At 45.0% G+C, this 15437-nt stretch overlaps 1 protein-coding gene across 12 annotated transcripts in view; it reads left to right on the forward strand.

The window, feature by feature from the left end:
* Positions 1-15437, forward strand: part of LOC110503829 (epithelial discoidin domain-containing receptor 1) — a 69136-nt gene that overhangs the window by 38581 nt on the left and 15118 nt on the right. For all 12 annotated transcript variants that reach the window (XM_090227972.1, XM_090227998.1, XM_090228014.1 and 9 more), the window contains exons 4-10: positions 3774-3849; positions 4117-4269; positions 4531-4678; positions 6607-6709; positions 7442-7628; positions 14150-14399; positions 14610-14753. In XM_090227972.1, coding sequence (XP_090084098.1) covers positions 3774-3849; positions 4117-4269; positions 4531-4678; positions 6607-6709; positions 7442-7628; positions 14150-14399; positions 14610-14753 — 1061 coding nt within the window. The remainder of the gene's footprint in view (positions 1-3773; positions 3850-4116; positions 4270-4530; positions 4679-6606; positions 6710-7441; positions 7629-14149; positions 14400-14609; positions 14754-15437) is intronic.

A 15437-nucleotide genomic window follows, 5' to 3' on the forward strand; every position in this document is an offset into this window, starting at 1 on the left:
TGTGTGTGTGTGTAATTACATTATCTCTATTCATGTCTGGTTCTGGGTCTGTATCTCTCTACCGTTGACTATGTCTGCCATCTGTTGTCACCATGTTTAAATCACACAGGAGAAGACTATTAGATTACAACACATTACAGCCAGCGTGTCTCTGTATAGCACATTAGGTCATGACATTACATGACCAGCCTGTTAGACACGGCAGATTCACGTGGCCTATTACTCGATATCCACTGTGTGTGTGTGTGTGTGTGTCTTGTGTGTTTCCATGTCTCTCTTAGCCTGCCATGTCTGGGCTGCGTTTGCTGGCTGATTGTCAGTCCATGTGGAGGTGATCAGTCCCAATCCCTTAAAGAGACACCAGAGACAGACAGAGAGAGAGAGAGAGAGAGAGAGAGAGAGAGAGAGATGGGGAAGAGAGTGATATAAAGACAGAAGGATGGGGGAAAAGAGAGAGGATGGGGAATAGAGAGAGAAATAGAGAGGGTGATGGGGAGAGATTGGGGAGGAGAAAGAGAAGAGTGAGAGGGAGGGAGGGGAGAGATAGATAGTATGAAGGATGGGAGGAGAGAGAGATGGAGGGGAGAGAGATAATATGAAGGATGGGAGAAGAGAGAGAGCGAGAGGGGAGACTTAGATAATATGAAGGATGGGAGGAGAGAGAGAGCGAGAGGGAGGGGAGAGACAGATAGATAGTATGAAGGATGGGAGGAGAGAGAGCGAGAGGGAGTGGAGAGATAGATAGATAGTATGAAGGATGGGAGGAGAGCGAGAGCGAGAGGGAGTGGAGAGATAGATAGATAGTATGAAGGATGGGAGGAGAGAGAGCGAGAGGGAGTGGAGAGATAGATAGATAGATAGATAGATAGATAGATAGATAGATAGATAGATAGATAGATAGATAGATAGATAGATAGATAGATAGATAGATAGATAGATAGATAATATGAAGGATGGGAGGAGAGAGAGAGCGAGAGGGAGGGGAGAGATAGATAGATAGTATGAAGGATGGGAGGAGAGAGAGCGAGAGGGAGTGGAGAGATAGATAGATAATATGAAGGATGGGAGGAGAGAGAGCGAGAGGGAGTGGAGAGATAGATAGATAGTATGAAGGATGGGAGGAGAGAGAGATGGAGGGGAGAGATGGATAATATGAAGGATGGGAGAAGAGAGAGAGCGAGAGGGGAGAGATAGATAATATGAAGGATGGGAGGAGAGAGAGAGCGAGAGGGAGGGGAGAGATAGATAGTATGAAAGATGGGAGGAGAGAGAGCGAGAGGGAGTGGAGAGATAGATAGATAGGGTGAAGGATGGGAGGAGAGAGGGCGAGAGGGAGTGGAGAGATATATAGATAGGGTGAAGGATGGGAGGAGAGAGAGCGAGAGGGAGTGGAGAGATAGATAGATAGGGTGAAGGATGGGAGGAGAGAGAGCGAGAGGGAGTAGAGAGATAGATAGATAGTATGAAGGATGGGAGGAGAGAGAGCAAGAGGGAGTGGAGAGATAGATAGATAGTATGAAGGATGGGAGGAGAGAGAGCGAGAGGGAGTGGAGAGATAGATAGATAGTATGAAGGATGGGAGGAGAGAGAGCGAGAGGGAGTGGAGAGATATATAGATAGATAGTATGAAGGATGGGAGGAGAGCGAGAGCGAGAGGGAGTGGAGAGATAGATAGATAGTATGAAGGATGGGAGTAGAGAGAGAGCGAGAGGGAGTGGAGAGATAGATAGATAGATAGATAGATAGATAGATAGATAGATAGATAGATAGATAGATAGATCGATAGATAGTATGAAGGATGGGAGGAGAGAGAGAGCGAGAGGGAGTGGAGAGATAGATAGTATGAAGGATGGGAGGAGAGAGAGAGCGAGAGGGAGTGGAGAGATAGATAGATAGATAGATAGATAGATAGATAGATCGATAGATAGTATGAAGGATGGGAGGAGAGAGAGAGCGAGAGGGAGTGGAGAGATAGATAGTATGAAGGATGGGAGGAGAGAGAGAGCGAGAGGGAGTGGAGAGATAGATAGTATGAAGGATGGGAGGAGAGAGAGCGAGAGGGAGTGGAGAGATAGATAGATAGTATGAAGGATGGGAGGAGAGCGAGAGGGAGTGGAGAGATAGATAGATAGTATGAAGGATGGGAGGAGAGAGAGCGAGAGGGAGTGGAGAGATAGATAGATAGATAGATAGATAGATAGATAGATAGATAGATAGATAGATAGATAGATAGATAGATAGATAGATAGATAGATAGATAGATAGATAGATAGTATGAAGGATGGGAGGAGAGAGAGCGAGAGGGAGTGGAGAGATAGATAGATAGATAGATAGATAGATAGATAGATAGATAGATAGATAGATAGATAGATAGATAGATAGTATGAAGGATGGGAGGAGAGAGAGAGCGAGAGGGAGTGGAGAGATAGATAGTATGAAGGATGGGAGGAGAGAGAGCGAGAGGGAGTGGAGAGATAGATAGATAGTATGAAGGATGGGAGGAGAGAGGGCGAGAGGGATTGGAGAGATAGTATGAAGGATGGGAGGAGAGCGAGAGGGAGTGGAGAGATAGATAGATAGTATGAAGGATGGGAGGAGAGCGAGAGGGAGTGGAGAGATAGATAGATAGTATGAAGGATGGGAGGAGAGCGAGAGCGAGAGGGAGTGGAGAGATAGATAGATAGTATGAAGGATGGGAGGAGAGAGAGCGAGAGGGAGTGGAGAGAGATAGATAGGGTGAAGGATGGGAGGAGAGAGAGTGAGAGGGAGTGGAGAGATAGATAGATAGTATGAAGGATGGGAGGAGAGCGAGAGCGAGAGGGAGTGGAGAGATATATAGATAGTAGGAAGGATGGGAGGAGAGAGCAGCTGGATGACAGCATGTTAGAAGGAGAGAGGGAGGAAGGGAATTTAGAGAGAGAAGGAGGAAGGGATAGAGTACTTGGCTGGTCTCAGTGAGAGAGAAAGAGAGAGGGAATAGAGAGTGATGAAGGGAAGAGAAGGGGAAGAAGGGAATGGATAGAAAGACGGGGAAATAGAGGACTTGAACAGTTTTTCTCGTTTTGCACGGCAGTGATCTGTCATATTAATCATTTTGGCTGATGCAGGATGCAGAGGCCTGGTTTGTCTCTCTCTCTCCCATTCATCCCTCTCTCTATCTCCCCCTTCCCTCCCTCCATCAGTGTCAATGATCTAGTGTTCTGAATGGTAGATTGTGGTGTGCGTGGTCTCAGTTGACCTCAGTGGGATCACCATCAAATGTAGTAAAACTTTATTAGCATTCGATTCAACAATGTTGACAGGAAGAAATGTGTATTGGTGTTAGGGCTGGTCTTTATATGGTCCAGGTTTGGTTTGCTTCATGTGGTCCAGTTCTCAGTGTGAATTGATCCTAATGCCAGCGACTAAGTGGTTGTACTGTGGTCTGTTTGTGGTGATGGATATTGTGGTCTCTGTAAGAAGTATTTGTGGTTGGGATAGTTTGGATGATAAAGTTATATTCTATCCAGAATGATCTCATTATGGAATCCATAAATTCATAATTCAACAACCCCCCCTCTCTGTCTCTGTCTCTGTCTATGTCTCTCTCTCTCTCTCTCTCTCTCTCTCTCTCTCCCCTTCTGTCTCTCTCTCTCCTTCTGTCTCTCTCTCTGTCTCTGTCTCTCTGTCTCTCTCTCTCTCTCTCTTTCTCTCTCTCTGTCTTCATCTCTGTCTTCATCTCTGTCTCTCTGTGTCTGTCTCTGTCTCTCTGTGTCTGTCTCTCTGTCTCCCAGGTTGAGTAAAGGAGAGGGGGATGGTGCGTGGTGTCCTGCAGGAGCAGTGTTCCCCAGTGCTTCAGAGTACCTCCAGGTCAGACAGAGTACACAGGCCTACTCCATGGGCTACTGTATGTGTAGGATTCTCTGTTTCCATTGGCTAGAGGTGCAATCATCCTACCAATACTCACATTTCATTGGGTTAGAGTTTGTGTTTTATTTCATCAAGGTAGAAGTTTCCTAGCTTCCCAAGTTTCCCTGTGTTGGAGGTAGAGGGTTAGGATGGTCTTGAGGGTCAGAGCACTACATTACAACTGACCTTGGATCAGTGACTAGAGACGTCTTGTTCTCTGTCTTCCAGGTGGACCTGCGCTCACTGCACTTCCTGGCTCTGGTGGGTACCCAGGGTCGCCATGCCGACGGGCACGGCCGGGAGTTTGCACGCAGCTACCGGCTCCGTTACTCCCGAGACGGACGCACCTGGATCACCTGGAAGGACCGCTGGGGGCAGGAGGTAAAGACAAGTGTGTGTGTGTGTGTTTTATCTATCTAATGTATCTCTCTCCCCTTGGCTCTGCTTCTCTGACTCATTCCATAATTTCTGTCTTATGCAAAACTTTTATTCAGCCACCCACTCACGACATACTTGAATCTCACTAGTTTTAGTTTTCACATCTAATTGCTTAATTATGCTATTCATGGTTATTCAATGGGTCTCCATGCTACTCTTGACTGTCGTTCCCCCCCCCCCCCCCCCCCCCCCTCCCTCCATCAGGTGGTGTCTGGGAATGAGAACACCTATGATGTGGTTCTGAAGGACCTGGGTCCACCTATTGTTGCCCGCTATGTCCGCTTCTACCCCCTGGCAGACCGGGTCATGAGCGTCTGTCTACGAGTTGAGCTCTATGGCTGTCTGTGGAACGGTGAGTCACAGTCTGTGTGCGCGCGCGTGTATGTGTGTGTGTAGGTCTGTCTGTCTGTCTGTCTGTCTGTCTGTCTGTCTGTCTGTCTGTTTGTCTGTTTGATAGTTGGGAAACGTGTGTGGATGGGTTCTGCATGTGTGTGGGTCTAGAGCAGATTAATTAATACACTCTTAGAAAAAAAGGTTCTGGATAGAACCAAAAAGGGTTATATTGCTTGCTTCATATACGGCACTATATACTGTAGAACCCTTTTGTAGGGTTCTTTGATCAGAACCCCAGGGGTTCTTCTTCACTGAACCAAAATTGGTTCCACATAGAAGCCTTGAATTCCATATAGGGTTCTATATAGAACCTTTAGGGAGGCCATATATGAAGCAAGCATAGAACTCTTTTTGGATCTATCCAGAACCATTTTTTCTAAGAGTGTAAGGTGGATACAGACAGACATTGAAAAGAAGGCCTTTGGAAGATCACAGCATAGAGGACATCACACTGTCTACTCATATCTCTGCTGTCTGCACTACAGACACTTAGGGGGATGGCCAACGACTTCACCATCCCTAGATTTATTTGCTGTGTGTGTGCATGTGTGTGCGTGTGTGTGTGTGTGTGTGTGTGAGTGAGTGTGTTTATGCTTTTGTGTGTGTCGCCTTGAATTTACAGTCTGTTTGCTAGATTTGGTAAATGTGTGTAATAAGGCTGATTATGTGTGTCTCCAAGCACGTATTTCTGCAAATATGGAGTTCACTCACCATGACGTTTAATTCACTGTCTGGTTTGGCCTGAGATGAAACCATCTAGTTTTACCACAGATAAGAGACACTACAGCACAGAGGATGATAGATGGTATGTTCCTTGCTCACAGAGCACCAGTGAATTACACTGTGTTTATGGGTGGGACACGTCTCCTCTCTCCTCTCTGTCCTCCTCCCTTCACACAATGGCTGGCTGACTGGCTGTAAATCAAGCCTAGTGCTGAGCCTTAATGCCTGGGGCCGCTGCATCTGGATGCATCCCAAATGGCACTAGCTATTCCCTGAACAGGGCTCTGGTCAAAGGTAGTGCACTGTATAGGGAATAGGGTGTCATTTAAGACTCAACCTCTGTGTGTCTCTCTGGGGATAGACTGACTATCTTCCTGGAATTATTGTCTGTTAGAGAGGTTTCTGTCTCTGGAACCACTAACACTATAACATGCAGATTCACAGAAATGGAAGACACATTTCTCGGCACACATTCCTGTTCCATCATCACGTTTTACATTGTGGCGGGGAACGGGTATGCTATGTGGTTTGTTTATTGTGCAAGACCCCAATGGGACTGAGCCCATGTCCCCCACACACACGGACACACATGTACAGACACGCACACACGTACGCACACACACACACACACTCTGCGCCTGTAAAAGCTGTGTTTATTATGGATGTGAGTGCTGAAGGTGAAAGTAGTTACAGTGAGTGACTTCAGACCTGTGTTAGGAGAACATGCTGATTAGCCATACAGGCTGGCTGGGGGGAGAGAGAGTCTAATGTTTCACTGGAGAGATGTCTGCTCTGCCTGTGTGTTTCTCATCTCCTGAACACAGGCTTAACCAACGTATGTAGTTCATGTGTAGCTGACCAGGCGATAGTAAAGATGATGTATGTTGTATCTTATTAAAGTGTATATTATTAATGTAGTCTCTCTCTATATACCTCCCCCTCTCTCTCCCCCCCTCAATCTCTCTCCCCCTCTTTCTTTCTCACTCTCTCTCCCCTCCCCTCTCTCTCCCCCTCTCTCTATTTTTCTTTCTCTCTCTTTCTTTCTCTCTCTCTCTCTCTTTCTTTCTCTCTTTCTTTTTCACTCTCTCCCTCTCTCTTTCTTTCTCTCTCTCTTTCTTTGTCCCTCTCCCCCTATCTCTCTCCCTCTATCTGTCTCTCTCTCAGATGGCCTGTTGATGTACACAGCTCCAGTGGGTCATGTGATGCACCTGTCTGGCTCACCTGTGTACCTCAACGATTCCACCTACGATGGCAGCATAGAGTCAGGGTAAGCATCATCCTCCTCTCTCAGCTCTGTGGGTATTGGCTGGCTACTTGAGATTGGTCTTCGTCCTCCATTGGCTTTAGTTGGGTCCCACACAAATGCAACTTTTCCCAGGTTGTCACTGTAAAAGAGAATGTGTTCTCAGCCAACCTACCTGGTAAAATATGATGAATATATAAAGGACTCCTGGACTCATCCCATCTGTTAGCAGTGAACAGGGCCTTAGTGAGCCGCAGTCAGCCAAATGGATTTAGTCTGTCATACACACACACACAAAACAACTCCTCTACCCAATGTTTATTTTCTCTGTCCACCTAATCGAATAAGAATGAAATGATCTGGAGTAAGGATCTTTATTTGCTGAGGGTGTTGTACTCTGTTTCCAGACTGTATTGTCCAGGGATGGGGGGGAAGGTAGGGAGGTTATATTCACATATGCCTTTTTAATGGGGCACAACTGTTTTCATAGCGGATGAGCTAACGGTTTTGATGCAACCCAGACCTATATACAGTAGATGTGTGTGTGTGTGTGTGTGTGTGTGTGTGTGTGTGTGTGTGTGTGTGTGTGTGTGTGTGTGTGTGTGTGTGTGTGTGTGTGTGTGTGTGTGTGTGAGAAAGGGTGTGTGAATGTCTCTGTGTGTCACATGTACAATGTATGACTGTGTATGCCTTGGCATGTGTACAGTATATGTATAACTGTGTAATAATGTGTGTGTACTGTATGTATGTGTTTAGGGTTCAGTTCGGAGGCCTGGGCCAGCTGTTTGACGGTGTGTTAGGAGGGAATGACTTCACAGAGACCAAGGAGCTGAGGGTGTGGCCGGGGTATGACTACCTGGGCTGGAGCAGAGAGGCTCTCGGGCAGGGCAGCGTTGACATCGAGTTCCACTTCGAAAAGACACGCAGCTTTCACACCATGCAGGTAAGAGGATGTGTGTGTGTGAGCAGAGGGAAGGAGGGAGGGTGTGTGTGTGAGGGGAGGGAGGGAGGGTGTGTGTGTGAGAGGAGGGAGGAAGGGAGGGTGTGTGTGTGAGGAGAGGGAGGGAGGGTGTGTGTGTGTGTGAGGAGAGGGAGGGAGGGTGTGTGTGTGTGAGGGGAGAGAGGCAGGCTGTGTGTGTGAGGGGAGGGACGGAGGGTGTGTGTGTGAGGAGAGGGAGGGAGGGTGTGTGTGTGAGGGGAGGGATGGAGGGTGTGTGTGTGAGGGGAGGGAGAATGTGTGCGTGTGTCCCTTATGCCTATGTGTGTTTCTGTCTTTAAATCCAAAAATCCCTCCTAAAATCCTTGGCTCACACAGTCCAATACATCTCTATTAAACCTTCAAGTGATCCATTATACAATAATGTTGCACAACATTACACAACACGTAATAACTGTTGTCACATCACTTTATCTCTCTTTATCATCTTGTGACTAGCCAGTAGCACATTGTCTTTAATTACCCTCTCAGTCTCACCATCATATTAGCTTTTCGTTTTCCTGTTGCTTAACATTGTTTGTCTGTTGTCTGGTCTCTGGGGGCCATTAGGTTGTATCCCTGGCTGAATGTGTGGTTTGATGGTTTCTTTATGGTGAAATGTTGTGTTGTTATGTTGGAAGATTTTGGATGTGAAGCAACCCAGTTTAATATGTGAACCCAGTTTAATGTCCTGTTGTTTTCTCTTCGGGAATGGAGTCAGTCTAGAATGTTGGTTAGGCCTGGAATTGGAGATTTGCCCACAATAAAAACACATATTATTAAATCCAATAAAACTTTAATGAAATTGTATTTAAAACCACACCACACTTTAAAACAATAAAAAAACAAGCAGGAAGAATGAAAGAAATGAGTAAAGAAACAGTATTGACCCGTGTGACTTTCTAGTCTAGATACAAACGATGAGTGATCTGTTTTGAACTTTTCAGGGTTACTCATTAGTTCCCCCATGCTCTGCCGTTAACGATGGGAATTATTGAACTATCCCAGTGTTTTCCCAGTCCTCTCGGAATGCTGCACCTAAGCTATCTAAAGCTTTCTATCGCTATCGCTGTTTTTCCTGCTTTTTTTCAATGTGTTATCTCAGAAAACATACACCTGAAGAGAATAGCACACAGTTCACATAAATAACTGCAGGAACCTGAACCTGACATGTCTGTGTTCCCTAAAGGGAGATATGTTCTCTAACCTGGTTCTAGGACGCTCTTGCAGGAGAGGAATGTGTTCCGTTACCTAGATCTCTCCCTCTGCCTCTCTATCTATCTATCTATCTATCTCTATACAGTGCCTTGCGAAAGTATTCGGCCCCCTTGAACCTTGCGACCTTTTGCCACATTTCAGGCTTCAAACATAAAGATATAAAACTGTATTTTTTTGTGAAGAATCAACAACAAGTGGGACACAATCATGAAGTGGAACGACATTTATTGGATATTTCAAACTTTTTTAACAAATCAAAAACTGAAAAATTGGGCGTGCAAAATTGTATTATCTAGTACTGTACCGTATTATCTAGTACTGTACTGTACTGTAGTGTATTATCTAGTACTGTACTGTTATCTAGTACTGTACTGTACTGTATTATATAGTACTGTACCATATTATCTAGTACTGTACTGTATAGTACTGTACCGTATTATCTAGTACTGTACTGTATAATCTAGTACTGTACTGTATTATCTAGTACTGTACTGTATTATATAGTACTGTACCGTATTATCTAGTACTGTACTGTATTATCTAGTACTGTACTGTATTATCTAGTACTGTACTGTATTATCTAGTGCTGTACTGTACCGTATTATATAGTACTGTACCGTATTATCTAGTACTGTACCTTATTATCTAGTACTGTACTGTATTATCTAGTACTGTACCGTATTATCTAGTACTGTACTGTGTTATCTAGTACTGTACTGTATTATATAGTACTGTACTGTATTATCTAGTGCTGTACTGTACCGTATTATATAGTACTGTACGGTATTATCTAGTACTGTACCGTACCGTATTATCTAGTACTGTACCATATTATATAGTACTGTACCGTATTATCTAGTACTGTACTGTATTATATAGTACTGTACCATATTATCTAGTACTGTACCGTATTATATAGTACTGTACCATATTATCTAGTACTGTACCGTATTATCTAGTACTGTACCATATTATCTAGTACTGTACTGTATTATATAGTACTGTACCATATTATCTAGTACTGTACTGTATTATCTAGTACTGTACCGTATTATCTAGTACTGTACCGTATTATCTAGTACTGTACTGTACTGTATTATCCAGTACTGTACTGTATTATCTAGTACTGTACTGTATTATCTAGTACTGTACTGTACTGTATTATCTAGTACTGTACTGTATTATCTAGTACTGTACTGTACTGTATTATCTAGTACTGTACTGTATTATCTAGTACTGTACTGTACTGTATTATCCAGTACTGTACTGTATTATCTAGTACTGTACTGTATTATCTAGTACTATACTGTATTATCTAGTACTGTACTGTATTGTATTATCTAGCACTGTACTGTACTGTATTATCTAGCACTGTACTGTATTATCTAGTACTGTACTGTATTATCTAGTACTGTACCGTATTATTAAATAGTACCCACAAAACACCAGTCTTAATGTCAACAGTGAAGCGGCAATTCCGGGATTCTGGCCTTCTGGGAAAAGTTGCAAAGAAAAATCCATATCTCAGACTGGCCAATAAAAATAAAAGATTAAGATGGGCAAAAGAACAGACGCTGGACAGAGGAACTCTGCCTAGAAGGCCAGCATCCCGGACTCGCCTCTTCTCTGTTGACGTTGAGACTGGTGTTTTGTGGGTACTATTTAATGAAGCTGCCAGTTGAGGACTTGTGAGGCGTCTGTTTCTCAAACTAGATACTCTAATGTACTTGTCCTCTTGCTCAGTTGTTCACCGGGGCCTCCCACAACAATTTCATACTTATTTAATTTATTTCAGAAACAAATGCAACACCCAATGCCCTTGTGTGAAAAAGTAATTGCCCTCATACTCAATAACCGGTTGTGCCACCTTTAGCTGCAATGACTCCAACCAAACGCTTCCTGTAGTTGTTGATCTGTCTCTCACGTCACTGTGGAGCAATTTTGTCCCACCTTCCATGCAGAACTGCTTTAATTCAGGGACATTTGTGGGTTTTCAATCACAAACTGCTAATTTCAAGTCCCGCCACAACATCTCAATCAGGGTTAGGTCTGTGCTTTGACTAGGACATTCCAGAACTTCAAATGTGTTGCTTTTTAGCCATTTTCATGTAGACTTCATTGTGTGTTTTGGATCATTGTCTTGCTGCATGACCCAGCTGTACTTCAGCTTCAGCTCACAGACGGATGGCCTGACATTCTCCTTTAGAAATATTTGATACAGAGCAGAATTCATGTTGTACAGGTCCTGAGGCAGCAAAGCATCCCCAAACCATCACACTAAGCTATAAATAACAAGAACATAATGTATGTTTTCTAGCCAGGCTTGTGCAGGACAGATTACCCAGCAGGCTTTGCTTTGTTGACTTATTAGGCCCATTCCATATTACAATCAGTATAGTAATATAATATGTTAACCTCAGTGTTCCAGGAGTATGCATGAAGGCATGTGTGTGTGTGTGCGTGCGTGCGTGCGTTAGGCGTGTGTGTATTTGTATTACACAGATCCACATGTGGTTTTAGTTAGAGGTTGGCCCTACAGCAAGTGTCAGGTTAATGACTAACCTGTCAGTAGTCTTTATACCAGCCCTTCCTTCCCCATTAGAGGAAACATTTCTCCCTCTAGATCCCTATCTCCTTCACCTTTTCTTTTTCCCCAGATGCCTTATCACTCTCCCTCTTCCCCTTCTTTACCTCTCTGTATTCCCCCTCTCTCTCTCTTTCTTTTCTTCCTGCCTATTCTACCTCACCCTCTATCTACCTCACCCTCTATCCTTTCTATTCCCTCTTTCCCCCTAGACCCCCTATCTACCTCACCCCCTATCTACCTTACCCTCTATCCTTTCTATTCCCTCTTTCCCCCTAGAACCTCTATCTACCTCACCCCCTATCTACCTCACCCTCTATCCTTTCTATTCCCTCTTTCCCCCTAGACCCCCTATCTACCTCACCCCTTATCTACCTTACCCTCTATCCTTTCTATTCCCTCTTTCCCCCTAGACCCCCTATCTACCTTACCCTCTATCCTTTATATTCCCTCTTTCCACCTAGACCCCCTATCTACCTCACCCCCTATCTACCTCACCCCCTATCTACCTTACCCTCTATCCTTTCTATTCCCTCTTTCCCCCTAGACCACCTATCTACCTCACCCCTTATCTACCTTACCCTCTATCCTTTCTATTCCCTCTTTCCCCCTAGACCCCCTATCTACCTCACCCCCTATCTACCTTACCCTCTATCCTTTCTATTCCCTCTTTCCCCCTAGAACCCCTATCTACCTCATCCTCTATCTACCTTACCCCCTATCTACCTCACCCTCTATCTACCTTACCGTCTATCCTTTCTATTCCCTCTTTCCCCCTAGAATCTCTATCTACCTCACCCTCTATCCTTTCTATTCCCTCTTTCCCCCTAGGCCCCCTATCTACCTCACCCCCTATCTACCTCACCCCCTATCTACCTTACCCTCTATCCTTTCTATTCCCTCTTTCCCCCTAGACCCCCTATCTACCTCACCCTCTATCTACCTCACCCTTTATCTACCTCACCCTCTATCCTTTCTATGCCCTCTTTCCCCCTAGAACCCCTATCTACCTCATCCTCTATCTACCTTACCCCCTATCTACCTCACCCTCTATCTACCTTACCCTCTATCCTTTCTATTCCCTCTTTCCCCCTAGACCCCCTATCTACCTCACCCTCTATCTACCTTACCCTCTATCCTTTCTATTCCCTCTTTCCCCCTAGAACCTCTATCTACCTCATCCTCTATCCTTTCTATTCCCTCTTTCCCCCTAGACCCCCTATCTACCTCACCCCCTATCCTTTCTATTTCTCTTTATTCCCTCTCTCTTCCTGCCCCCTCTCTCTTTCTATCCCTCTCTTCCTGCCCCCCCCCCCCTCCATCTTTATCCCTCTCTTCCAGGTGACTCTCTCTCTCTTCTTGGCCCCCTCTAAATCTCCTATTTTTTAGGTCTAGTTTGTGTGTGTTTTCTCTCTCTCTCTCTCTCTGTCTGTGGACTCTCTTTTCTCCTGCCGTGTCCCTCTGGTGGGCTGTAAAATGTATTTTCTCAAATCAATCAACCTCTCCTTTTCCCCCTCTCTTATTCTCACCCTCTTCTTTCCTTTCTCTTCTTGTTGTTCTCTCTTTTTCTTCTCATACTTTCACTAATCACGTTCCACTTTCACTCATTTGCATTTATAGCCGGCTCACAACAATGTTGCCAAAACAATCAAGAGTCAACAGGATTTAAATCCTGTTTTTAATGTCATGTTTTAATTGAATGTCCCTACCCCTCCAACTTAAAAATATAGTTTGCACATTGACTGTTTCTTTATGCAGAGTTGTGTTATTTTCCACCTAGTACCCCAGTGTATGTTCAGTGTATGTTCAGTGTATGTGATGTTCCTATTATAAGGAGGTAGTACATGGTCATAACAAGGCTAACGATGCATTATAACTGCAGGGTTTTAGGGTTACAATTTTTTTTTAAATCAAGATCAGGTGGGCCTTTGCTCTTCAGCAAACAAAGGATAGGAGGGGTGCTCAACATCAATGACAAGAATCATGAGAATGGCTTACCAAGACGAACCTCTACTTCGAGGTAAAGGTCTAGTTCGAGGTAAAAAGAAGGGAGTATAGTTAAACCTTGGACTATGCTATTGCACTCCACTGCATGGAAGCCAACCATGGCTCACCTTTCTCCCTGCTCTTTATAGCCTTAGAACAGGTTCACATTTCACCAAGATGAGGTGACATCATACATCAACTCAAAGAAAGAGAGGCATTCTGGCAGCATCAGATTCTTTCTCACTGTCCACAGACACCCAAATCACTTATGTATATTTTGACATGGCCTTTTGACTAATGAGACACACTATTTGTCTTATTATTAGTATTATTTTGTGCTATAATTTGTCATTTACCTTTAAATAAATTCGAATCAAAAAATAATTAAGTATATTGTTGTGTCTCAATGGGCCGGCCACTAGGCTATAACTAGGAGGTAAGTGCAATGGTCAGGTCAGTCTGAGGAAGATGTCAGCTTGACGTTAAAACGACAGTCACCTGTTTTCACCTTGTTCAATGGATTAAAGTGAGCTAAAATAAATCAATCTCTGACTTCTTTTGGTTGTGTGCTCCAACTCCTTTCTGCCTTGAATTAGTCTGTTTGGAAGTTTTTCTTGATAAGCCCTTCTCATTGTTAAATGTTCATTATCTTAACTCTTTATCCCCTTCCTCCCCTCCCTCTCCCCCCTCCCTCATCCAGGTCCACAGTAATAACCACCACACCCAGGGTGTGAGGGTCTTCAGTAAGGTAGAGTGTCAGTTTAAACCTGGCCTCTTACTCCCCTGGTCCTCGCCCCCCCTCTCCCTGGCTGTACCTCTAGAGGACCTGAAGGACCCCTCCTCCCGCCCCATCTCCCTGCCCCTGGGGGGTCGCCCCGCCCAGATCTTACGCTGCCAGTTTGCCTTCGCAGACCGATGGATGCTCATCTCTGAGATCTCCTTCTACTCCGGTACGTTCAGGGTATTGCTCTCTTTCACTGCCTTTCATTCTCACTCCTCTTCTCTCCTTTTCTCATTATCTCTGTCATTTTAACGTCATCTCTCCTTTTCTCTCTGATTCTCAGTGTCTCTCCCCTTCTACTCTGTGGGATTCATGGTTATCTCTGATTGTCTTAGGAAGTTGATCATCCTATTCTTGTTTATCCCCATCTCTCTCTCAGAGCCGTATGGGGAGGGTGTCGACCCCATGGACACAGGCTCTGCTCTTCCTGCTCCTCCGGTCTCCTCCGCTACTCCTCCTCCTCCTGTCTTCCCCTCCTCCGTCAGCCCCGCCCTCAACCACAACTTCACTAGCGTTCCCTCAGGTGAGTCACCTCTCCTTCACTTCTTGTACCTCTCTCTCATCCCCCTGTTCGTCTCATCCCCCTTTCTTCCATTCATCCCCCTTTTGTCCCACGCTCTTCTCATCCCTCACCCTTTCCCCACCTTTCCCATTTTCACCCCTCCTCCATTCCTAATCCTCTCTCCTCCTCCCTCTTGCCCCTTGACCCACCAGTTGTGATGAGTGTGGGCATGCAGTGTTATAAGTCGTGTGTTTAAAGCATTTCCAGAAACATGCAATGACAAAAAAGACAGGGTATAAGAAGTAACCACACCAGTGCTGGATATCAATGTAGAAAGGTGCCATGTGTGAGGCGCCTCCTCCTCTGTCCATCATGCTGTGTTAAAACCCCTGGCCTCAGTCCAACTTCACACAACAGCCGTCTACACTGCAGCTTTGTCTGGCAACATGGCCGTCTACACTGCAGCTTTGTCTGGCAACATGGCCGTCTACACTGCAGCTTTGTCTGGCAACATGGTCGTCTACACTGCAGCTTTGTCTGGCAACATGGTCGTCTACACTGCAGCTTTGTCTGGCAACATGGCCGTCTACACTGCAGCTTTGTCTGGCAACATGGCCGTCTACACTGCAGCTTTGTCTGGCAACATGGCCGTCTACACTGCAGCTTTGTCTGGCAACATGGTCGTCTACACTGCAGCTTTGTCTG

Source organism: Oncorhynchus mykiss, chromosome 3 (assembly GCF_057628025.1).
Source record: "Oncorhynchus mykiss isolate SJ-2025 chromosome 3, ASM5762802v1, whole genome shotgun sequence".
In the NCBI taxonomy this organism is placed as follows: domain Eukaryota; kingdom Metazoa; phylum Chordata; class Actinopteri; order Salmoniformes; family Salmonidae; genus Oncorhynchus; species Oncorhynchus mykiss.